The following is a 26,207-nucleotide window of genomic DNA, read 5'->3' as shown; positions in this document are numbered from 1 at the left end:
ACTACCTGTAAGGTATATTGCGAACCCAGTGCATTTTATCACTCATGGTCATACTGCTGTACGCTGCTGATACTAGCGTTCCCGCAGCAGTTTGTACTTTGTTTTACTACTAGGGGGATGCCGGTGTAACGGTGTTACTACTGATGGGGAGGCCCGCGAGTAGTACGTGTTGTTCGTGGAATTCCGCTTTGAGTCTCTTGAAAAGGAAATATCTGTTGCTGAATTTGTGGAGTCGCTTTGTAACATTTGTTTTATTTGAGCGATAAAAGATTGGAGTCGATGAACATCCAGGAAAGTTCAAGAAGACGCGTTCAGAAAAAGATGGATGTCCACTTTTTGTAAATAAATAGTGCTGAATGCCTGATATCCAAAGAACTTTGGCGGCAGTAGCTGAGCAGGATATTTCAGCAGCTGAAATCCATCAACGAACGAATATTTTAACCTTACATCAAGAACAGCCCTTTTGGTTGATCAGGTCGCTGCTGATTTCTTGGACAAATGTAGCAAGTTCCCTGCAGACTTATCGTAACCATTCGAGAAAACACATCGGTAAAAACTACATATCCATTGCAAGAATGACAATTTTTGTTGTCTTCAAACTAAACTAGGCAAGACATGCGTGTGAACACTTCAACAATGCCTCAGGATTTCAAACATACGATCGGAAATAGGAACGACCGACTAAGTTTCGTGGATGCTTTAACGAATCAAAAGTCGCTTGGAATTCATAAGACATGTGCATGCAATAAAAATGCGTGCTGATCTCTGAATCACAACGTTCCTTAGTAGAGCCCAGCCAATTTGTAGCACCATCGATTTAAGGAAGAGGGAAGAAAATAAGACATTCTGATCAGATACTGATGAATGCATATGACCTACTGACATTTCAAGACTTTAAGGCTAGGAAAGCACAGTCACAGAAGCAGGTTAGAAGTGTATCCTCGTAGGCCAGGAGAAATTCGCATCTTTATGAGAACGGGTATCCGGACTAAAGGACAGTGCAGAGGAAAATAAGAGGAACGGCATGATTTCCAATCAAGTACACCAACTGGAAAAGGTTCTGGGAGGAAGATATGTACACCAGCAAGAGTACAAAATTCGGCCATCAGCTAACGTTACCTCCTATCCTTAATCTACATATACGGGGAAAATTAAGTGCACAGCTTTAATCTGGGAGACGAAAAATGTTGACGAATGAAGACGTGGAAGAAAATATTCGTATAGACGGTTTTATGCGGCATATTGGATCAAACGACACATTGTATCGGATTCAGCATATTCACCACCTCATGCAATACCTCAACCGGACTAGAAAAGTCGAACAAACACGACGCGCCTTGGAGTCACATCAACCAAGGGCAGTAAGTGGAGGTCAGAAAGATCAAGTACATAGGTCACTCAAACACCGACCTATGGACAAGAACAGGAGAGTTCATCCTCAAAATCAACGTGATGACAGCTTGCCAATGGTTGTTGTAGAAGGTCAACCCAGGCCAACATCATTGAGTACCTTTGGAAAGAGGTTTAACCTAAGAGGATTTAGCGAGGAAACTACAAACTGGATTACACTAGCTTTGATCAGATTTTCACCAAAATTTTCAACCAATATCTGTCATTCATGAAACCACAAATCACCATTTTAGCTGTCAAATCTTAGCGCCGTGAATTTTTCAGACAAAAGACAGGGAGGCGTCAGTTGTTTCGCTGAACGGCTCTTTACACAGCGAAAATCGAATTTAAGACAACGTTAGCACGACAAAGTTGTTCTGTCGGAAATGCATGCACATTATTTTCCACATATGAACTACCCGTACACTACCCAGTAGGCAACATATCTGCCACTTCGTCTGACAGTTTGAATTACAAGCTTGTTTGATGTACCAGACAGCTGAACTGTGGATACAAATAGACATGCAAAAAACGACTGCCTGCGAGCAACGATTAGAGATATTTTAGCACAATGACGTCATTCCTATTTAGTGCACTGCCCATAATACGCAAAAGTCATATAATGTGATTCCCCCGGCAGACAGGCAAGTGGACCGATTTTGACGGAAATTCGCGCAGCACCCTGTTCGCTAAGGTGTTGGTTGTTCATCTAGACGTTAGAATAGCGAGGCCGCAGATTTGTCTTCCATATAACAACCATGGAAAAGGTGCGCATCAACTTAGCTCATAAGTCATTCTTCTGGCTAGACAGTTAAATGTGGGTTTGAGAAAGGCTTGCATATCATGTTGTTTTGCACTTTGTTTCCGCGAAAATGGATTTTAATAATAGAGAAACTCGGGGAGGTTGTTTTATTTGGCGGGTGAAAAAAATGAAGCCGCATGCCGCTGCCACGTTTGAATTGAAGTTGTTCACCAAGGATAAAGCTAGCTTGTAAACACAAAACACCTTTTCCTACGGGAGATTTTTCCTTACCGTAGGGAATATTAGCTTCCCAGTTTTTATGATGTAACTTGAAAGGGGCATATTAAAGTGCCCGTCTTCAAGGTACATCACTCTGCTGTTACAGATAAACGTCCGGTTCTGCGCTCTTCCTCTCACTCTTAACGATCGGTGGGACATCTCGTTCTATGGTATCAACGGCTGAACATAAGACAGCGTAACAAACGATGCCTAATTCTTAAATTTATGATGCACTAATGATCTTTACCGCGCGTGGGCTAACGAGCACCTGCTAGACAACTTCACAATTGATAAGCACCGGTCCTTTTCACGTGGATGTTGCAAGAGAATGCAGTGCACTCGACAAAGCCTTGATTCTGTTCCACGGATGCTTGCTTGCATGGGAGGTATGATTGTGTACCTCATTACGGACGCAGAAACAATGCGCCACATTCAACGTGAGCAGGATTGTTTTTCAGAGAAAGCAAAGAAGCGCTCAGAGCAAGGCAATTAATGAAGTCTTTAGTAGCAAAAACAATACAATAATCACATCCAATCAAAGTTACCTAACGACCAGTTATATAGCAGTAGAACATTTTACTGAACTGGAACAAAACTTTCTATAATGGTCTTAATATCAAATCAGTCACTAAATTTTGAATCTGAGCTCGGTGCGAAGACACTTGGTAATGAATTTGAAATCGTTCGGCCTACACCTTTTACGTTTTGGAGGTAAGGGCATCTAAATGTAGATTGGCCTCGAAATTAGGATTCTTCAGTAAGATAACTTGTTCTTATTATGTATCTCCCTGAAAACCCAAGGGAAGATTGAATTACTTATAGATTCAAAATTTAAAGTAACTTGCAGATAACTCATTGGTATCAACTTGTTTTCCGCACACGAAATGAAATGGGGTGAAACAGAGAATGCTTTGCGGAGGTAATGCATTATACATCGAGTGCATGGAAACACAGCCAAATGAAACTTCACCACACCACGTGTTTTTTTATGAAAACTTTGTCGGATTACATGTAAAGTTTTTACCACTTATTTTCGTCCATTTGCTTCTCAAAAATGTCCAACCAGAAGCGTCGCTGACAGCTGTAAGCGTTAGAAGGTAAGCATATTTTGTCAACCAAAATGCAATTATAATGTTATCATCCTGCGTAGTTGGTAATGCGTTCATGGAAGTCGCTTATATCACGCCAAAACCCACTGTAACTATGATTGTGATCTGCATAGCAAAACTAATCCAGTGAAATCAAGTCCCAAGTTTTCCGGCTCTACTTTCTCTCACGCCGGACCCCTACAGATGCACTGGTTTTTCCACTTTCTTATGCACGATCTGCCTCTGGTTCATCAAGATATTCCTAGCAGTTATTTGTACTAGTGTCAAGGATAATATAGTGGCTCATAAATGTTGCATGTTTGTATCAGTACCCTTTGAAATAACTAACCAACGCGTGAGGTATTATCAAGCTACTTGACGATGTCACGGTTGAACAATGGTTTTCGATGCATCTTTTATTCAAATCCTGCATAATCACATTGAAAACAATACATTTTTAAAAACTTTGACATGGCAGCGATCGAATGAGACTAATCCTTTCACCAGTGGGTCATATGACGTACGATTTGTCCACAGGAACATAGAATATTTTGCTAGTAAACTGCTGTGTGAGTGGTGTCACACAGTCGAGAGATCTCGGATGTGTTGAATACCAAGAATGCAATGCGCTCCAGTCAAACTGCGCAGATGAGAGCGACAGGGTGAACATTTTTCCATATATTTCCGGATTAGTCAGATGTATTTTGGACAGATAAAGCGGAAATCGCTAATGTGCGTAATGGACTATTTGGTTCTTTCTGTATTTCGCCAAATAAATCTGCTTTTGTTTCAGCAGAGGAGCGGAGAAGTCAATGAAATATGGCCAAATAATATTTCAGATAAGGTTCATTTTTACCACTTACATTTCCGGAAAACGCGGTGGGTGACATTATAGAGAAACAGTTGTCCCTTATAGTTCATCATGACAAAGTCCTTCCTGTCGCGTCCATCTTACAGAAAAAACTGAGGCAATGCAACACGAATGATAAAAGTTGTTGGCATGGCAACTATCATTATAGGCGATCTATTTCGGAGTTGTAGAACGCTAAAGATACGCGCTCACGCTACATGTTAAAAAATGGTGTTTGCTTCTTCATCATCAGTTTACTTCCTTAAGTGTATTGTGTCAGTTGTGACAAGCCTGAAGAAGTCTGATTTCGTGAAGGGCGACTAACGGTTGTCAATGTCCTGCCTCTTGAATGGGATATTTTTGACTCCATTTGAAAGAATCTTGACCACTTGTTTTTGCTTTGCCGACGGTGGAGTGGAATTTCCCCTATCGTTACTTGAGGCAAAAACACACAGAGTTGAGAAAGTTCATCAATCCATGTAAGCATATAATAATTCCCAGCATGCAACGAGCGCACCACGGCGACAAAATTGCTGTTCTTGTACGATTCAAATTTGATTTGATAAAGTGATATGATCTGAAGGATAAAAACGTTGTTGTTCATGCCTTTAGCGAGCCGGCATTCACAGTAGTTGGGGGGTCTCACTGTTCGTTCGGCAGCACATTCTTCCGAATAAGAAGCATCTGTCCTCTAAAGGATTAGTATGAACTGGCAAATTGGTAGGACACAAACAAGCAAGACAGTTGCCCTTAAAAGAGGACTGTATTGCCAGAATTTGGCTTTGTGCAAAGCGTCAATGTCAGTTTGAACCTGGCTCGATTTCAGAAATGAAATGAAAGCTCGAGGCCAAAAAACTCATGACTTCGGGTGAGCTTCGAAAGTAAACACTATTATTCTTACAACAGAACTGTCCGCGGCGAACAACAGAACATATTTTGTTGCAAGCGGACTTTTCTGTCAAAGGACGTGCATCCTGAGATTTTTCACATCATACTCCATAAAAAAGGAATGAAACGCACACGGTCCTAACGAAGCGAACTTGCAGCAGCAAAGCTTGAGTATGGGTCATGGCACATTAAGCGACCACTAGCCAGCAGAATAACCCTGGAGTATACAAGAGGGTTAATTTCCACTACTGCGAAAAAAAACCTTATACATTGATGGCAGTTTAAACAGTCGGACAATATCTCCATATTGATACTGCATCACAACTACGATGAATCAGAGAAAACGATAAGTGAACAGCATGTGTGAGCTGTCCGCTGTTTGGACCAGCAAGGACTGACCCAATAAGACGAATTTTACTTGATCACGCAGTACAGTCCAAGGGCCAGTCTTCCAGATTTTCATGAAATATAACATACAGTGACGGGGCAGCATACGTGACATAGACTGTATTAGCACGGATCACGGGGCACGTGGCAGAGCTGATTTCAGCCGATTTCCAGTCGTCCATTTTAATGACGTTTCAATTCCAGTCATCTGCACCCTAAAAATGTTGGCTATTTTTTACCGCATACGTAGAAAAAAATAACCCTGAAGGGAGAATTTCTAAGTCCCAATGTTTGTTTTGGCGTGGAATTAAGAAAAATTCTTTAACCATCAGACAGTACAAGTGCACACTTGAGACTGACAGACATTCACGGGAGACAGATCATTGTCATCAACTATGACGTATTTGGACCGATTTGTTGATAAATTCTGGAAAACAGACACTTTCCAAAACTCTAAAAACTGTTGAACTCACTTTTGAAAATTATGTTATATATATAGTACATGTTGCATTTATACTGGTGCGTACATGACTCCGGCAGTTCATAAAAATAAAATTAGACAGACATTATTGTCATCTGTGGGGAGCGAACGGAATCACGCCAAAAAATCGTTTGTGATCTGGGCGCAAAATTGCACTCTAAATTTTAAGCCACAACAACTGCGCACCCAGCTGCAACATATGGGATTAACAGGCTCTCACAAGCTTTCCCAGCTCCTTTCTTAGGGCACTGCAATTATGCTGTGTCAAGGAATGACGTGCAGTCTGACAGTAACGAGAAGTGGTTCACTTCTTTCTCACAACTAATAGCCTACTGTTGCTGATTGAAGGCTTCAGCAACAACGCATTCTCATCTTGCTGCATACTAAAAAACATATTCTCAGCATCCTTAGTACCGGAAAAGCCATGCGGTAGATCATCATCGGTCCACGAACATTGGGAGCTGACACAAATCTTAAGGCAAGAAAACATCTTAACTAGCCTACCAGTTCTCTGTAGCCTAGCAACCTCGGAGTGTTTTCCGCTTGTCTCAGCTGTCAATAAAAATCCTGCTTCCTATTTGGCGACTACAAGTAATTTAGGTAGTGTGCATTCCAGCTGGAGCTTTCTCTAGCCTGTCCGTAAGGGTTTCGGAGTGGCGGATGGTCATAATAGGACACCTACTTCCTCAAAATCCCTTCTGTCATTTAAGTGATAAAACGGCAGCGTTCCATTTGGACGGGTCAGTATGGGCTGATCTGGTGATTAAATGCATGCACACAAAGTGGGTCACGACATGCCTACATGTGTGTTAGAAAATCATGATAAATACTACAGAAGTCGACAGATCAGCGAGCTATGTACCACTTAGCTTGGTTTATTCATGATGCGATTTTTTCAACTTGCCAGAGTCAAATGAACGCTGTTCACCGGGGCGACATTTTTCTGTACCAGAATATCTGACTGGCCAAGCGAAACCCAGCGTAGCTCTACTCTCAATGCTGTCATTCACCTGATAAGATTGGCATTTGATTCGTGGCCTACAATTTTTTTCATTATCCGTGCCTCATTGCGGCTTTTGAATTTTATTGCCAATAAAATGTCAAAGTTAGGGGATGTTTAAATACCTATATATTTAATTGCTCTTCGAAAATTGATTAGAATGCAGTCCGTTTGATATTTATGTAATATTTACAGAGTATTCAGGAGGTAGATATTGCATAATCACGTCTGAACTACTCCTGATCGGTACCTCAAAGCACACATTCAACGGAGAGGTAAATGACGGGACATGGTCCACACTAACGAGGTTTGTTTACCGACGGTTAACCCGAGCCCGATCGTGCACACGAGCTCATTCCGAAAGCGGGGGGGGGGCGAAATCACCATTTTGGAGGGCGTTTAACAGGTCTGATCGCGAGTATATCCTAAACGTTTGCGAAAATGGTAGGCTTATAAATGTTTCCTTGTCAATATAATGGTTTGAATTACTTCAGAGTGTCTTAAATTAATCAACTACACTAACGTGAAATCTACTGTTTTGTCACACACAAAATGCCACCCGTGTCTCACAGCATGAATCAATCCCACTAATTTATGAAAAACCATTACGCTGGTTTGCCAAGTGTAAAGAGTTGACACGTTTAAGTTCGTCTAATATTGTGTGATCTGGCTAGAGACATTCAACTTCAAGAATGATCTTTTCGAAGACTTTCTGAGCAAGATAGATGACAATGGTTAATTTATGTGTGGTCAAAGACGTGAAAATTGATGAAAACAAACAAATCCGGGTAAATTAATGAGATCCACGCAATTCTAAGGGAGAAGGCCATAAAAAGTATAGTTTGCATGACCTCCCTATTCTGTTGATCGTCCCTCCAATTTTGGGTGCCAGACTTTCTGGAAGGAAACCGCCCGTTTCTAACGAAGATAATCGATAATGGGTTTCCGTAAATTATTTCATTTTCCTGATTCACTAAGGTTTACCGAGACACACAACAGCCTACGCCCAGAAAGCATGTTATTTTTTCCGCTTTTACTTCGGAAACGTAAATTTCTTACTGTATTACACAAGTCATATACATGAGAGTTTCGCGCCGACAGAATTTAGCAGCAAACTAACGCCTCTTAGGTAGGCGAATCTGAACCAGGCCGTTTCACTTGAAGTGTATATTTGGTGAGGTAAAACAAGAAGTGGAAATGCGAGTTCAAATATCTTAAACTTGCTGGCCAGTTTGCAAGTTATTCTTTGAAACACCAGACTACTAACTGTTGCAGTTTCAGGCCCAGAGTTTTCACTCGGAAACCTGTTGTAGAACCTGAGTCCCGCCTGACAGTCAACTGTCAGCATTCACCATACTTGATAAATTTACAGTTTTTATATTGACCTTCTGCACTGATGAAAGGGGGAAGGCCATCGCTGCGGAGTTGTTTACTATAGAACGCCAACAGTTACAGACTATTGGACAGTAAAGCAAACTCTCAAAACGTGGAAATGCGAGTTCAAATATCTTAAACTTGCTGGCCAGTTGGCAAGTTATTCTTTGAAATACCAGACTACTAACTGTTGCAGTTTCAGGCCCAGAGTTTTCACTCGGAAACCTGTTGTAGAACCTGAGTCCCGCCTGACAGTCAACTGTCAGCATTCACCATACTTGATAAATTTACAGTTTTTATATTGACCTTCTGCACTGATGAAAGGGGGAAGGCCATCGCTGCGGAGTTGTTTACTATAGAACGCCAACAGTTACAGACTATTGGACAGTGAAGCAAAACTCTCAAAACTCTATCATACGTTTGCAAAAACTTAATATCCATCTTCTCCTTGAGCGCATTTTCTTCAACTCCCCTGAATATTCATTGACTCAAATGCAAACAAAGGCTATAAAGTGACTTCACAATTCCACAAATTTCAAGAGACGCCAAGCGGATTGACGAGAAAGCACACTACTCGCATGCCCCATCATTAGTATCCACCGTTACACTGGTATCTATGTAGGCCAAACATGCAATTGTCTGGAGATTTTGAGAAATTGTAGCAGATACTCATTAGTGAGGCAGAAATTGTTGATCGGATATCAGGCAATCCTGTGTGTTGCAGATTTAGCACGTCATAGGTCCGATGGAAATTGGTAATCCTTTTACCAGTTTGCAGAGATGCTTTTTGGTAGTTCACACTTTAACTATACGAGCCATCTATTTGTCATTAGTCAGGGCGGTCATGGGATGACTGTGAACCGCATAGCATCCTCTGTTAAGGATGGAGAAAACACTGTAATGCAGCCCGACACTCGCGATGTAATACGTTATACTCATCTCCTGCTTTAGTTACTAGCATAAAATAATACAACTGTGGTAACCTTTTTTAATTAAACATTGACTTTTTTCTTTTTGCCTGTTTGTCTAATTTTCCCATCTTGTTTTCTCACCTACTTATAAGAGTTTGGCCATCTTGATTGTGCGTGCGGAAGCTTGCCTACTGATACAAAATGTATCGTAGTTCCTCACACAAAATAAATCAGAGGTTTAGTATCCTTTTCATTGGAAGAGTTTACGTCACCCGTTCACTGCATAATAAGCACAATATATTTTCTGGTTTCGCAAACAATCATCTTACAATTTCAACTAATATCACTCATTAGCCCAGAAATGTTTTGTATGTATTGATGTGAATGTGTCATTGGATCCACCAGGGAGCTTCAGCAATTAGGTACAGGGTATTCTCAATTTTGGCAGTATGTTTATAAACTGCCATGGTGAGTGCTCCGCTTTTATAGCACGAATGGTAATAATTGAGTTGCTTTTTTGGAACATCTAGTTGAAAGCCTGATCACAGTTACGGGTGTCCGCGCGATTTAACAAGGAAAACATCTATCCTTAATTATTAAAATGAACCTTAGTCTCGTCATCAAAGTATTAGAAATGCAAAGGTTATGATTAAACGAGGATATGTTCTAAGGAATTAGGATAAAGTCTGGCCCTTGCAATTTTGTTTATTGCATTCGCAAACCTGAGCTATTCGAAATCATAAACTTGCGGCTTATTGTGAACTCATGAGCTAAGGACAAACAAAGGTGTTAATTCAGCTGGGTCTGAACATACCCCATTGGTTCATCAAAATTCACCACTTCATTGCACGGGCATAAACAGTTTCGTTTCTTCGATTTCTGACATTAATCAACGTCAGACAGCGCCAACTTTAAACAGACACTGTCGTCTACCCATGACACAATGACGTGCGTCAACTCGAAAACTCTGAAGCCACTGAATCAGACCGTCAAATTCTACACCCCAGACATGAAATGTTTATTGTCTAACACTTGACGTGGTTGGTTCGAAATAATTGATTTGGTTTCACAGAATGAAAATGTGGGTTTTAAGAAAGAGGTCAGTAGTGCGACCATAACACGAAAATTCGGGAATCTAGGTTGAGATGGATAGGTCAAATGAAAAGGTTGGCTGGCCGCTTCATCTTTAGGTCAGGATCTCAGCTCCCTAACAGGCTGGCTAGTTTATGGAGAACGGCCTTACATAGGTGGGGTTTACCGTAACAGTGTGGTTGTCACCAAACTTGAAAACAATTAACAGAACGACAAGAAAGATGAACCTGACAAAGTTTACGTAATATTTCTTCCTCATCCAAATGCCGTAGCGCTAGCTTACCCATACAGAGCGATTAAAAATTTCTAACGACGCTCAGGGATGATCTTCACTTTGAGCAAAACTGGAACAGGAGACCTTCGGGCCGACTCAGTTACAAGAAGTGGCTCTTCACGGTGGTTGTCCCACATTACCGAAGAAAATCCTGAATCGACATCCAAAGTCTATTTGATTTGCCATTAGGAAGTATCTAACTTGCTGCTTCTACCCCTGCTTTAGAACGCCGCCACTCTTGCAAACTGTCCCCACACAGCTGTCGTGTGAAAAGCAAAACGCTGTCCAGTATTATATCCACCCATTGGTTTCAAAATCTTTCCGAAAATGAAGAATGATGCTTCGTTTTCTAGTTACTAAAGGACCTCTTTGCTGGGAATTCAATGAGGAGTTGAAATGATCACGTGTCACAATTAGGCACGTGACACAATCGGATGATGTCAGCATCAGAAGGATTTTAGGAGATTCACGATGGCTGAAGGTCCAATCATCATCTTAGGAGAATTACGAGGTTTGCTCAGATCAAGCAGGTCACAAAGTATTGAACCTGATTGCGTATCGAACCCAAAGTAGTCAATCTTGATTAGCGAACGGTCAAGTGAGTACACTGGTGCTCCAAATACGTGTGGTCACTAATGACGCACATTTGCTTCGCAAATTCAGATGGAATCATTTGCACGATTCGGACCACATGACCGATCCGTAAGTACCCTAGACTAGTTTTGAACAAGACATTGATATATGTTACCGGAAACCAAATGTACCGTTCCTCCTACTGTTTTGCTTAACACCGGCGTCAAAGAAACTGGAAGCTACTTCAAGGACTGTAATAACTTTTGGAAAATTTTTAAAACAAAGTGAAGAACTACTTATTAGTTAAATGTCAAACCGAAGAACAAGAATACCTGAATACTCATTATTTTTGTCATACGCGTGGTTCCCACTTATGAGTAATTTGACGGTTTGACTCAATTAAGCAACTCATACATCGCATGGTCTAAATTGAAACAAAATCAAAACCAAATTACATGCTACCGTAACATTTTTTTAAGTCACCCGTATTTACTAGAATGCTGAGGCATCAATATCTCCTCAGTCGCACGCGAAAATATGCAGCGTAACGGAATGATCATTTTGCCCACACACGAGCAGTTCAAACACACAACGTAGGAGGATTCGCTTATGCTTTACGAAGTTCACTATCTCTCCAACCGTATGACCCTTTGTCTCAGTGAGAAGGGTACGGGTTATGTGCTCCAAAAGTTACCTTCCAAAGAAGCGACAAATACTCTAACAGTCCTGCAGCTCCAACGATATAAAACTCACGAATCACGACACTGGCATTTGCAAGAGCCTTGTGTTAGCTCACTAAAGGAGATTCTGCTGTCCATTTTTGGTCTCTTTACCGATGATCAATCAGACGGAAAATTCATGGCATGAAATGGTTTACACGATTAGGATAGTGCTCTTTTGACTGTCAGAGATTACAGGATGTGTATAAACCGAGATTTTACAGCTCTTGATGGTCAGGTATTTGACGAACATTTAACCATCCCAAAGAGATTCATATTCTACCAGCAGTTTTACGAGGATAGAAATGTCATTGACTTTACTTGGAAAAGTACGTACTTTCGATACTTCGGTGTTGAGTTTCTTTTTGGAGTCGTTACCAGGGGTTGCGATAGAGTTTGCGCAGAATTCAATGATAGTTCCATCCTGTTTCATGATGTAGGTTACCAGATGTGGCATATATATTAAAGGGTTTTCCTGTCGACCATTAGAATTTGTCAACACAATAGAACCACTGTTAAGAAGAGCTTAGATCGATTCAAATTTCTTAGCACCCTGCCAGCTTCAAGGTTTGCTGCTGCCTTCGATCAAGGATAAAACTTATTGGGGCAATGTTTCATTGTGGACATCAATCCTCATGTGTTTGCGGAATAATGGCTGGACAAAGTAGCACACGGCTGTTGGAATCTGAAATCGGATGACAGTCGAAACCCAGACATAGTTTCCCTAGCGGTAGCCATCACTGTCATTGAGATGCAGAAATCTTCAAGTCAAAGACCACCGTAGTGTCCATTATTTTTGTTATTCCAAAGAAATCATGCCGTATGAGGTTGCTTAAGCTGCAGAACTCAATCGACTTAGGCCTTCTTTGGGCGTTCATAAGAGTCTCTACGTACCACTGCAGTACCATGGACAAAACATGTGGTTCTGAATTAACACTCATGTGGAACGCCTATAAAATGGCAGGTTCCCTCACAATTATTTGCATGCTCTTAGAGGTTTCTGGATTTACAACAAAAAAAAGATTTAATAATACCCTGTAAGATTGGCGTTTTTCTTCAATGGCACACGTGTCTTCTGGCTCCTGTGCGCCTCCAAACAACACGTCTCACTGGAACACTTCTTTATGATTTCCTCAAAGCCAGGTATCTTACAGGAAATTCTCTCTGGTTGGAATCCGAAAACACGGTTTATGGTTTTCGCTATCAGATCCATGGATTCATGGAGCGATTTTCATGATCAAACTTTGGTGCGGAATTAAACGGTCAAAATCGATGACCCTTGAATACTTTCCCCTAAATACTTAGGCCGTCATGTGTGCGTTTATTCCGTGAGCAGAGTGAATCAGTTGGTTTATTTACAGTGCCATCTTTGCTTGCGTCATAATGGCTTTCCGACTCTTTGAGCTTGTGCGATTTCGTCCATTGATGTCTCGCTTAATTTTTAGTTCACGCAATTCTGTCGCATCCTCATTATCCATATTCCGATGCATTCTTCCGACGATAGCTAAACACATTGTTGTTATGCAACATGACCTCATGTGCTGATAGGTAATTTTGGCTCTGCCGCCTCTCACAGTTCTAACTGGTCTTCTGTTATTTACGCATTCCCTGATAATCAGTCGTCTGAAGTTATGAAAAACGGTTGTCTGCTCACCCAGCTCAACTGTCTTTGTTGTAAATGGGGTGTTCTGATCGGTCTTACCGGCTGGCTAGTATCAATACCCAGAACGCCACGTTTTTTCTACAGTATGCAGCATTTCCATCAAGGGCATATAATTAGCACGGCCGGATTCTCAAAGTAAAGATGCATCAAAATACACTAGGTTACAGCACTTCCAAGAGCACTTGTACAAGAGTTTGAGGGGCTTGAAAAAAAACCATGGACTATTGTAACTTTTTTCTCAAGCCAAAGATCACTGATATCACAGACACTTCCTGATTCTAAAAATATCAGTAAAGAGAAAAGGACGCTGACGTGTAGCTGCAAGCAAACGTAAATCAACTCATTGTGTGGAACTATGCGAGACTCCTAAATTTCCGGTACAAATTGCTGAACGGCACATCATCCCGAATTCAATAGGACCAAGTATGGGCACTCGACATACTGCTGGGACACCTGATTTCATTTGCATCCCCGAGAAAATTTCTACAAATTTGACATTTCCTCACCAGTTTCTGAATAGACCAGATATGTTTTTGGACAATATACCGAGAAAAAGCTTCTGTGCAATATTCTGTTCGTGGAAGTATTGAAAAACTTGCAATTCTTCGAAATGCCTTTCATGTACTAGTACTGTTTGCAAGTAGTTTGGGACAATTATACCTTATTGAACCGTGTAAAGCCACAATCAACAGCCAATATATTGATATGGCAGCTGGAAGTAAACAACGTCCTTGAGATGTCATTTCAGTTTACAGGATGAAATATAGGGAAACCCCTGTGGTTGGTCATCATCATCCTACCTAGCCAGATGTACAAATTTGGATACAACAATTTTCAGCCAGCGAATATTAATCTGTCTATAAATAATTAATGTAAAAGAAAGATCGTTTCAGTTCCACTCGAACGTTCTGCCTGGACTGTTATCTAGAACACATGAGATGCATTCACTTGTGATTCGATGAAGGTATAAGTTCTGTCTCGTTACTCTAATGGACAAAAATCTTTGTTTGAAAATCCCCACGGTTGATGGAGGCATATGTTGATCGACCTACGCGCACCGCTTGATAAACGGTGTCAAATTTTGAAGCAGAAACACCTCAGGAATGCATACAGTTGTGAAACAACGCACCCACCATGATATGAATGAGGAATTGTGACCAAATGGTTAAACCTGCTCAACACAAGTTGCAAAACAACTTGAAAGGTGTATCATCCTGATACTACACCTTTCGGAGATAATTAGGGCTATGGAGTTATATTTATGCGTTACTCTATCGGAAGACCTATAACGTTAGTATGTCCATTACCGCATTTTCCTTGATCTGCTGCTTGTTTCTCTCAATAATTCAAGCACTCTCAACACAAATAGGTCTCAGTCGGCTCAGCGGGAGGAGTCGGAAGCCGCAAGTAGAATTATGGGCCTAGTCACACGCCTTGAATGAAGTTTTTTTGGGCACAAGTACTTACATGTCGAATCAGTTTCACGCTTGAAATTTGAAATGGTATTCCTGTGACCTGGTTTGTTAGATTTGACCAAAGTACCCAAACCACCAAGGATGTTTTGATATGGCAACTTATTCACTACAGTGCATTTGGTTTTAGTTTCCAGTTGAAACTTGCAGTGTCCAATACAGCCTGTAAAATTCAAGACAGCTCATAAATGACGAAAATGTCACTGCCTCCATACGCTCATCTATTCACATTGTCCAGCGCAAACTGTAAGGCGGATGGCTAAAGGCCTCGGAATTCTCCTCGATGGGCCAAAACAGCAAGTTATTGGGAATGCGCAACAGCTACAGAAGCTTTAAAATGACCCTTCTATCACGCCAACTAAAACGGCCAAGGACTGAGTCCGTCTAATTCATTCCTATGGACGCAGTAAGAGTCTTATCTTCACAAACAGGGCGTGCACATCCGAGTTTTGCAGCCAAAAATACGGTCTCATCAGTCCAACTACATGCAAAAACCTTCAGGGCAAGTTCAGAGGAGTGAATAATGCACAACTACCAAGTAATCTCTCTGTACAAAGCTCCATTCTTCACCAAACACTGGTGTACTAGTTTGATTCCGTAATATGCGACCACGATTACTGAATCACTGAATCTTAACTTGATTGTGTTGCTTTTGAATCTTAACTTGATTTGTGTTGCTTTAAAGTGGTCGAAATCAACGCAACCGCCACAAAACTGTCAAATTCGCATGAATACCGATGACGAAACATGCCCCTTATTTTGGCTAAATAAAAAGAACACTGATGACATGTGAAATGGATTCTTTAGGAAACTGACTACACACTTCGGTCATTCAGCTAGAGGGCAAAAGTCCATGGTGAATACAAGCGCATACTATCAGTTTTTATGTAGTGGTGGGGAAACGTTTTTTTCGGAGCTTTTTATCATGAAGTCATGCGCTGAATGTTTATCAAGCCATGTTACTAGGAATCGCACAGAAACTACCGGAAAACGGCACCACATAGTGTTCAATACGTGATGGGCGAGAAGTAACAAGACAGTTTTGGGTTTGCTCCGAAAAAAAGAGGCAGAAATAGAAGTTGAAGCAATGACGAAAGGATGACATTTCAACTGATTCTTTGAACAGAATTTAATTCATGCATGATAGTTACATAGATTGCTCTCTCCATAATTATAATGTTTACATAACTGACTGTCACGGAAAGGAAATTCCTCTTATTATTACAGCGACTTATTATCGTCAATGACATCTTCCGAAAAACCGACCACGGTCATCGTTATCTTACTCGTGAATTTGGTTGCATGTACCCACCAGAAGATCTTTTGAACAGTGCATCATATCCCATTTTAGGAGCAAAATACGGAGGAGTCAGAACCTTGGTGTGTGCGCAGCTGAATCCTGGGACAGAAAATCTAAAATCTTAGGCACACCTTGAACAGACACAATGAACACAAGTTTCAGCAACAATGACATGTCCCATTGCGATCCACATAAGGATTATTCTACAAAACCAAAGCAGCACTAAAAATCTCCAGCGACTTGCCTTGAAGGCACACAATCGTGCTGCATTTTACACTAACCAGAAAATGACACGGTTTGGTTCCCATATGGGTAGCACGCATCTTAGAAGTTTCGTTACGTATATACAGATGCTACACCGAATCGCTGTTCTACCACCCAACACTGCAAAAAGATGTGTCAGGAAAGACATTTTGCATCTAAATTGAAAAGTCCATCAAATATCGACAGACCTGCACACAGTGCAATGTTAACATTTGCGCAGACCCACTGTGCGAAACAGAGTGGTACGACGAAACCTGAGAACAAAGCTGGGACCAGCAGCTATCAGACTACTGCTTCAATTTGTTAGCATGCACAGTAACCACAGTCAACATTAAAAGGTTTCACCAGTTCTCTAGCTTGGTTTTGGTAGCTTCTTGACTTTGGTTGTTTGCGTTTCGATAATGACCAGTGTGCCAAGTGTGAATGCCTGGAGCTTGAAGTAAGGTTACACCTAATAACAGAGTGGTGTTGACACCATACTTTAAGATGGGATAAAGCAGTTCAGGTGGTTGAACCTTGGATTTCTTGGCCGGACGCAAATCATGGCTCACTTTGACCAGAGGTGTCTTAAACGTCAGTAAATCAGATCACAGTGTCGGTAAAATAAGGTTAAGGGGGATGAAAGAACCCATTTGATGCAAGAAGGATATGGTGTTCTGTAGACTAAAGGGATAAAATATAGAGGGACAATCACAAGAACGTTTAGTATTCATATATAGTGATTCAAAGGAAAACCCATCTTTTAACCACAATAGGTTTGCTGAGAGTCTTTTTGCGGACGATGTGGGTGTCACATTACCTGATCGTGACAGAAACGAATTTCCACATATTTACAGTAAATAGTTAGCCGGACAAATAAAACATATTATGCATCTTTTGGACGGTAGCCAATACGTCCTGGATATATGTCCAGTTTTCGCATTCCATAGGAAAGCAGCATCATAGACAGGAATAGGCCGTGCTCTGTTTGTTTGTTTGGAAATAGGACAAATTTACTTCCGGGACAAGAAAACATCTCCGAGACAATTTCGTGCTTGCTCGTATCCGTGCCGTGCCTGGGATCATCCCGCTGGATTTTGTTTCATATTTTGTGTGACTCCGCTGGATTTTGTTTCATATTTTGTGTGATCATTAACCAGTTAAGTGCTTTTAAGTCCCAGTGGGGAGTTCTTGCACTGGACACAATTGTTGTGTGATCTGAATCAACTGAAGGGTGTCATAGTAACCCTGTTTCGTTAAAATGTTTCATTCAACTCAAAAAAAGAAAAGGCCCGAATGCAACCGCTGAATACATCGACTCGATAGACACCAAAATTCCGAGTAATGTTTAATGACGTACGCAATCATGAATGTCATTCATGTTAGCAATTTGCAGGGAATTCTCGAGGTTGATTAGTTGGTGTGGAGAGGTATGTATAGAGGGGTTTATTCTGGCGTCATATTCATTCAACCTTAACTTATTCCCGTCCTAACGTTATGGAGACGGGAAAGCTCATGACTCAGCGAATACTCAGGAACAAAACACTGAATATTTGGTTAAACTAGCCTGGCTGAGTATGTTGTCCATGAATTGGAAACACTTTCTCTCTGTGTACTTCGTATGATTCATCGCTTTCAGGTGGCGTTAATCCACCTGAATCTTATTGTTGTAGGTTCTCAGGCAAACCTACTATTAGCAGTCATATGTACTCCTGGCCAATAGCTGTAAAACGTCCAATCATTTGTTTAAGTATTTTCCGTTTAACAATCTCAAAAGTGTGGTAACTGGAGTCAGTGTTTTGGCTATTTAGTTGTAGTTTTGAGTCGTCTTGTTTGCCACAGGCTTCCCATCAACTGGGGTTGTTCCTAGTTTGGTCCACACTTTTGTGGTCATTTGAGCAGATTCGTTAACGTTCACACCAGAAAGACAGAGTTAGCTTGTCTAATCCACTTGATTGGTCCATTAGTTATATTATCTAAGACTCCGCTTTTGATATTCTAGAATAAGAGAAACCGTGTTCGGACCAACTTATACCGTTCTGGTGAAACCATTAGAATCTTGATCCGCTTGACGCAGTAAGCTATGTGAACACAAATCTACACCAGTTTAATATCATCAGCACAGAAACTGTGAGGTTAGAATTTTCCTTGTGGAATATAAAGACCAGAATTTCAATAATTTCGGACAGGTTGAGCGGCAATGGGTTTTTACGTTGAAAAAAATAGGTTAACTGATCCAAAGAAAACGCCTGCGGGTTGATTCAGGACATTATTTAGCTCACCTACATACCAACAAACCAAGTTTAGTGGTCTAGGTTCTGACGTTCCACTCCACTTTATTAGTTCGTCATATAGTACACTTATTCTGTTCCTGAGCGATTATCCAACTTGAGGTCACGTAATAGCAGCACACCTGACAGATACAGGTTCGAGTGAGTCCTCTGATTTTCCTTGATGAGTGTGAAAACCAAGGAATTTAACCTGAGATCTACTAGGGATTTGGGTGACTCTGCTTACCACAGGTTGATCAGATGGTTGGCCGAAATTCCTGATTCTCTCCTTAAGGCTATAGCAATACCATTGCTCAAAGAATAGTTTCCAACTTGCGAGATTTCTGGACCGGGGTGTGTAAGTGTTTCATCTAGATGTCAGCATTTTGCTTGCGAACATCGATTACACCAGATTGCAAAATACTTGTTCAAATTTTTCACTCTTCACAGAGTTTCTACGCGTATTCCCTAAGGATATTTAAGAAAGACAAGTCCTCTATGTATCACATCCACTCGGAAAGTGAACGTCGGGTGTTGAAACCGTTCAATAGCATGGTAAGCGGAAAACCACTTGGACCTTGATTAGCAGATGACTGCTTAGGCACTATTAGAAGAAGGTCTTCTGATCATAAATTTACCAAAATTTTCTAGAAAATGTAGATTTACGAAATTTAATTTGCGCCAACTGTAACTAACTTCAGTATCTAGTCAAATGTAAGAAAATTATATCTGGAAAAAGCCGCAAACTTCTTTGACATCTCCACTGTGAGACGCCTAAATAGCATTTTGGATGTTGTGCCTGGCACCAGCTCATACATGTAAGGAAACTTCTCTTCCAGTTTCACTCGTTAAGCTTGTAAAACTAGCCTGGGATGTGGCAAATGCTAATTTGCACCGGATATTGAGAGAAGTCTCTATCTCAGTATAGTGTTTTTGAAGGGACTACGTGAGATGATAAAGGGTATTCAGTTACATAATGGCTATTTTCTTACAATGAAATATAAGCGATTTTTTCTCCTGAAGTTGGCAGTACTCATGTCAGACAGCATTATCTATGAGCAGACGCAGTCGATCTGGTTATCCACCTTTGCACATTGACACAAATTAACACAGACACGCAGCCGCCGTTTCCTCAGACCAATGGATACACAATTTCTATATTCTAAAATCTGAAAGGGTTAGGTCGTAACCATAGTGGAGTCGGTTCTGGGCCATGCGCATTTCGCTCATTCACCAGGAAAAGTATGATCCATAGGCCGCAGATTTCGGCAGGTTCTATGAACCTGGTCTCGCACTCCACTCAACCGCATGCTCCAGAGTTTATAAATTAGATTTTGTATGCGATTGTCCAATAGCAAGATTCCCCCCTCCTCCCGAATAGGTTCACGGGGTCAGCCTGATTGCTAAAACCGTGACCTCCACAAGTGTCAAACTGCGCAGTTCCTGATAATACACAAGAATAATACACAGGAGTAAATGCGGATGTATGATTGGGGAATGTAAAAAACTTAGTAAGTAAGTGGGTTAGATATTTCGGGCTAAACCCCGCCCAACATACCTTTAGGAAAATTTAGCGCCATGTTGTGTAATAACATGAAAACCTTAGTCAAAACGCCGCGTAGTGAAATGGACTGCTACAGTTCAAAATTTTGGTTGTTATGGGCAACTATTTTCAATTGTTACTACAGCCAGCCGGTTGAGAACATCATATTGTAACATCCGCTGCCACTACACTGGGGTTTGACGTAGTTATTGTCCACTGTACGTGGAATAGTTTCACCAAAAAATTAGAACGTGTAACCGAAAATATAACCTGCATAGAGTACACTTGCTTCCATTTTGTCACGAAACGTACACATCTACACAAATATGTTTAACAAGTGGAAGTCCTCCACGGCAAAAACGTTCTTACAACAGAAAAAAAAGAGATATGCCACTGTAGCACACATGTAATGTGAGTACATGGACGTCACGGTTCCACAGGGTGCAGGCATGATAATACGGCATTTTAAGCTATACATATACCATTAGGAGAACAAGTAACGCTGACAACTAACTACATTTATTCTGACGGAAACCTATCCAGCTTGGGACAAGGATTTACCCTCTAATGACTTTAAAAAATAATGATACCTTAACCATGGATGGTGATGGTCGTTAGGAAGAAAAACTGTGACAGACATACACTTTGAGCCAGGTTGTTAGGAGAAACAGCGGCAAGATGACTTGGGGAACAAACAATGCATGGGGCTTATCTGATGGGAAGACTGACTACCATGTCAGGCGTTTATTGCGACTAGTCCCAAAAGCAAACGACAAGTCCGTGTAAATATTAGAGGGGTTCCCAATCAAGTGGCAGTCCCGTTCACTGTTTTTGTTATTCTGAATGTGTAATATTTCCTCCGTCACAGCACAGAAATCCTGAATCACCATTTGTTTGAATGTGACGTGCGTTCCGGGCTATTTTCAACTGTGTTACATTCTGGTTTGGTTGTGACCAACATAGCACGTCTGTACACGTCATGTTGGGTAGTTTATGTGGCTACAGTGTGTAGATAATTCTACCTGTGTTGCGAGTTCAATCAGACATGAGTAGATTAAGCAGCCTATTAGAATATTTGGATAAATGACTTGTTATGAAACGGATGGTTATCGTTCGTGGTGCTAAGTGGTGCTATGTGAAGATGATATACAATTTTAACCAATTTTCGGAAGCACTTGAGAAATGTTCCATGCAAACATATGGCAACGGATTATTTTCGCATCATTTTTTATCACATTTCATAAAGAAACAGAAATAAGCAGGTCTTTCAGATCCAGAAGTGTCCAAGCAGGCGAATTAAAACCACAAGTGCATCAACAGAAAAAGGGGAAAATGTGTATAGATTTGATGTAGAAAGAAGCCAAAACAGGATGGCTTTGGTGTGGATAGGTTTCAGGTACCAGAAAGACCAACTTGCTCAAACCAAACTCTGAAATCTCCATATTCACCATAGTCAAATCCGGGATGTTCGTTCCGACTTTGAACCTGTGATATCACTCAGCAGGAGGACTTCAGCCGTTTATTGGTAGATTTGACATATTTTTGCTCAAAATGAGTTTGTGCTAAAAAAAGTAAGTTGGTTGGGCAAAACGATGATCAGATTTTAGGTCCAAGTCTTCAGGAAGATAGGATGTATACGTACCTATACAGTTGAGAATGATGTTTTTCCCAAGCTCGCCTTCCGCGATGAGGCTATATGATTTGCAGGTAACAACATGGACTGGAGACTTCGAGCTGTGGAGAGGATATTTAAAAACGGCCTCATCGTTAGACCTTGAAAGTTATAACGCTATACTGAGAATCACCTCGTTTTCTTCCAAAACTAAAATGAGCTGTTTCCGTTCGCCAGATAATTGCAGTGGCGCTTGAGGATTTTCCTAAAAAACGACCGGTACTCATGATGGGGCTGGTTGATAGAACTTCATTTCTACGCTGCCTATAACATCTTTGTTAAAACTGACAAAATGTGTTACTTAAATACATGGGATTTTTCTGAATATTCGGGGCTGACTAGGAGACCATTTGGTGATCACTAGGTGGGTATTCTTCTTGTGAGCATTTGGGTCAGATTAAGAGCACCGTATAAAACATTCCTTATAAAGTTGTTGATAGTGTGAAAATATTTGGAGATTTGAACAAAGAGATTGCACTTCTACAATAAGAAGCACTTTACAGCTGCTCCTGCCTTACTGGAAATCATCAGCGGCGCGTGTCTTGAGTGATGCGGAACCTGTGAGTGTCTCGACCAGGTAACTGCCTGCATGCTGAAAACGACCTCTAATATGAGACTCTTATGTCCACTACATTTGCATCGTCAAGTTGATAATAACAAGGCAAGCACAACGTTTGGACTAAACAGTGACATATGACGTGGTCATGCGTATTGTATAAAAGACAGGATTAATACGCTTGAACACTACTTGTGTAAGATTCTGGGCATTGATGATCCGATCGAATGAAGATTGTTCATACGGTTTTCCTATGAACACTCCACACGTTTACCCTATACGGACAGCGTGTTCCTAAGTGGAAACCGCACTCCATGAGATTTTTCTTGGAAATCGTCAGTCAAGATCACGTCCAAGTAAACTGATGGACCGATATCTGGTCCTGCTAGTGAGTTCTTACAGGTGTTGTAGCATGAACGGTCAAATTTAAAACGGACGTTCAAATCTCACTTTCTCGGCAGATAGACCTGCAGAAATAAACAGTTTTCTGCCCAAGCATCTCATCACATATTGTAACTTCAATGGCCGCAATGTCATTCAAAAGCACCCCTCTAATAAAGTGGCAAATTATGACATTCCCGATTTTTCGCTAGTTGCTTTGCTCACAATGACTGGATCATTTAGTACTGAACTGTACATGAAGAACAAATATTTCTACGTGATTTATTCCCAAAAGGGGTTGAATATAATACCAGCGGCTTCTGGCGAATTTTAGCAAATCGGGTTGCTACTAGTTTTCCTGAATGTTTGAAAACACATATACACACTACAAAATTAGAAAGCTTCTTATAACTCATGAAGAATTTTACTAATGAGAACATGAAACATCTAAAAAAACTCCAACTAAGTACTTTACAATGCTCCCTCGATGTTGCGTGTGGCAAATTACTGAGCGAAGTTGGTTCACGGCTAAACAGTATTTCGTATCACACACTTCTAATCAAGTTGTATAGGACATGTATTCCTTTAAAAGATTGAAAATGCAGGCCATGGTGTCAAAGCTTCTTATAACTCATGAAGAATTTTACTAATGAGAACATGAAACATCTAAAAAAACTCCAACTAAGTACTTTACAATGCTCCCTCGATGTTGCGTGTGGCAAATTACTGAGCGAAGTTGGTTCACGGCTAAACAGTATTTCGTATCACACACTTCTAATCAAGTTGTATAGGACATGTATTCCTTTAAAAGATTGAAAATGCAGGACCATGGTGTCTATATAAATAACACTTTGAAAAGTTTGTGCACTCAACCGTTGAACGCATTATTAATGGTGTGGCTGTATACCAGAAGGCATTTTGGACTGCAGTGCGCAAAAAATACGAATTTCGTGTGATGAATATCTTGATAACAACAAACCAAATTTGGTGCGAAATTCACGCAAACTGACAATTTACTCTTTTTACAAATGCCGACCATATAAAACGGATAAACTGAATTATCTACGAATGAAATCTTGATCTGGACGAGGATAACTTGAGGACAAGTAGGTTTGAGAGTTCAACGGTGACATTTGGTAAACATTACCGGTGAGCCCGATGCAAATGCGTGTCAAATTACGTTGGAAGTGGAATGTAGCAATTTTGTGTCATGTAAACATCAGGATAGCAGGTAAAGTAATGGGCATGCACAGTGATCCAAACTGACCAATCTGAGGAAAGCTTGCAACAGGATCTTCCCAATGCGAGGCAAGAAAAAAATTGATACAAGAAAACTGTTGATTCCTTTCTTCAATTTTGTATTGTACAACGCGATCTCCCCTTTTTTGTTATTTTGTTTTGCGCCTATACCACCCTTCTTGTTTTTGACCCGAACATGAGCCGTTCTTTGAACTTGTCATCGGACGGGTTGTTTAAGCTCACACGTGGTTTCGCCAGCTTGCAAACACGTGGGTTTGAGTCGGCGTGGTCTTTGAGACCCGTTAGGAATTAGTAGTTCCGAAACCGGTGTATAGAAGCCGGCATAGTCTCACGATTTGAGGTATGTAAAAGTTTTATAATTTTATTATTGTACTTATAGCGCCGCATTGTAGATGAACCTCCATTTGAAAGAATTTGCTTTTGTGGTTTTGCGCGTACCGCGACGTGGTTTAACAGATTGCTGGAATCAATCTATAAGAACTAATATAAAAAGCGAGCTCATTAGTTGTTTATTACCTGTTGGCTAGGTGAGATTGGGCACAATTCACAGTACCTGGGCGGTATTGAATCTTTCGCTGCGTCACGAATTTTGTGGCTGTGTCTGGACTGATGTGTGGTTGGCGACAGCCAGTCTCGTGTTCGTCTACGCACGCCATTAGAACGCGTACGGCACTGTTCATGCTCCCTGTAGAGTCTAACCAGTGAATTCTTTCGATGAAAATACTTTGTTTACTAAATAATACAGATTAAATGCAGCTCACCTAGGATAAACTCTATTTAACCTCCTAAAACATGTCGCGTCCTAAACATTTTTTCACAGCAATCTACGATACTTTAGGTTCTTGAGTATTGTATTTTTGCTGAGTAATATGTTTCACCCAAATATCAATCTGAACCAGCCAAGATATAGACTTGGATTTTAAGGTCGGCCTCCGTCCATAAAGGAAAACCATTCCATTTGAGGCAGCCCCACTTAAAGGATTTATATACTACCGACAAGCCACTACACAGAATGAATAATAACTATTGTTCCAAAATATCTCGCTGAGACTGCTGAAGTCAGCTTGACCAAAGATAGTCCAGGACCATAAGTCCATGTGACAAAGCTACAATAGCCCTAGGAGAGATTTTTTATATAGAAGTGCAGGGTGATTGCCGTTATCGTGGTTACTACGCATTGCTTCGATCGCGGGAGTCTCTTTTAGGGGCGACTGTATGGTGTAAAAATATCACATCATATTCAGGTGATCTGAGTGGAAGAAATTCAGTTTAAGATAAAGGGCTGTTACCTAGCCTAAATGTCCTGGGTTCCCAAGAATACAGCGCTTTTGGCCAGAAGCACGTAATTAGTCCATGAATAAATAACTTCTACGGGATCTATCAAAATGTGAATAAATGAAAGAGAGCGAGAGAGATAAACGACCGACGCCGACTACTGTGCTGAAGGCTGGTATTGTTTATTGTCGGCTTTATACAAATTCATGGCTAATTAGATGAGTAAAAATTCCACCACGCATTCGACGTTTGCCATTAAAGTGTTTAGTACATACCAACATTTAGGTCTGCTATTGCAAGGCACACAGCAACTTCGTATTAATAGTCATTTCCGTAACGTCGTCTTTTGTCGTGAGGTGACTGGGCACATGCGGAAGCTTAGATGCATGAAATATATTGGTGATATAAACTACCAGTGTAACGGCGATACTACTGATCGGGAGGCACGCGAGTGGTATGTATTGTTCGTAGAATTTCGCTTTGCGTCGATTGAAAAATGGAATTCTTTTGCGGAATACGCGGGGC

General features: G+C 40.9%; 1 protein-coding gene across 1 annotated transcript in view; it reads left to right on the top strand.

Moving 5' to 3' along the window:
* Positions 1-1,184: 1,184 nt before the first annotated feature.
* Positions 1,185-26,207, top strand: part of T265_01907 (hypothetical protein) — a gene marked incomplete at both ends in the record, with an annotated part of 102,846 nt that continues 77,823 nt past the window's right edge. Inside the window, 2 exons of the mRNA XM_009166033.1 lie at positions 1,185-1,361; positions 19,446-19,550. Of these exons, the coding sequence (XP_009164297.1) occupies positions 1,185-1,361; positions 19,446-19,550 (282 nt within the window). The remainder of the gene's footprint in view (positions 1,362-19,445; positions 19,551-26,207) is intronic.

The sequence above is a fragment of the Opisthorchis viverrini genome, assembly GCF_000715545.1.
Source record: "Opisthorchis viverrini unplaced genomic scaffold opera_v5_21, whole genome shotgun sequence".
NCBI lineage: Eukaryota > Metazoa > Platyhelminthes > Trematoda > Opisthorchiida > Opisthorchiidae > Opisthorchis > Opisthorchis viverrini.
This window is presented reverse-complemented; position numbering and strand designations above follow the sequence as displayed.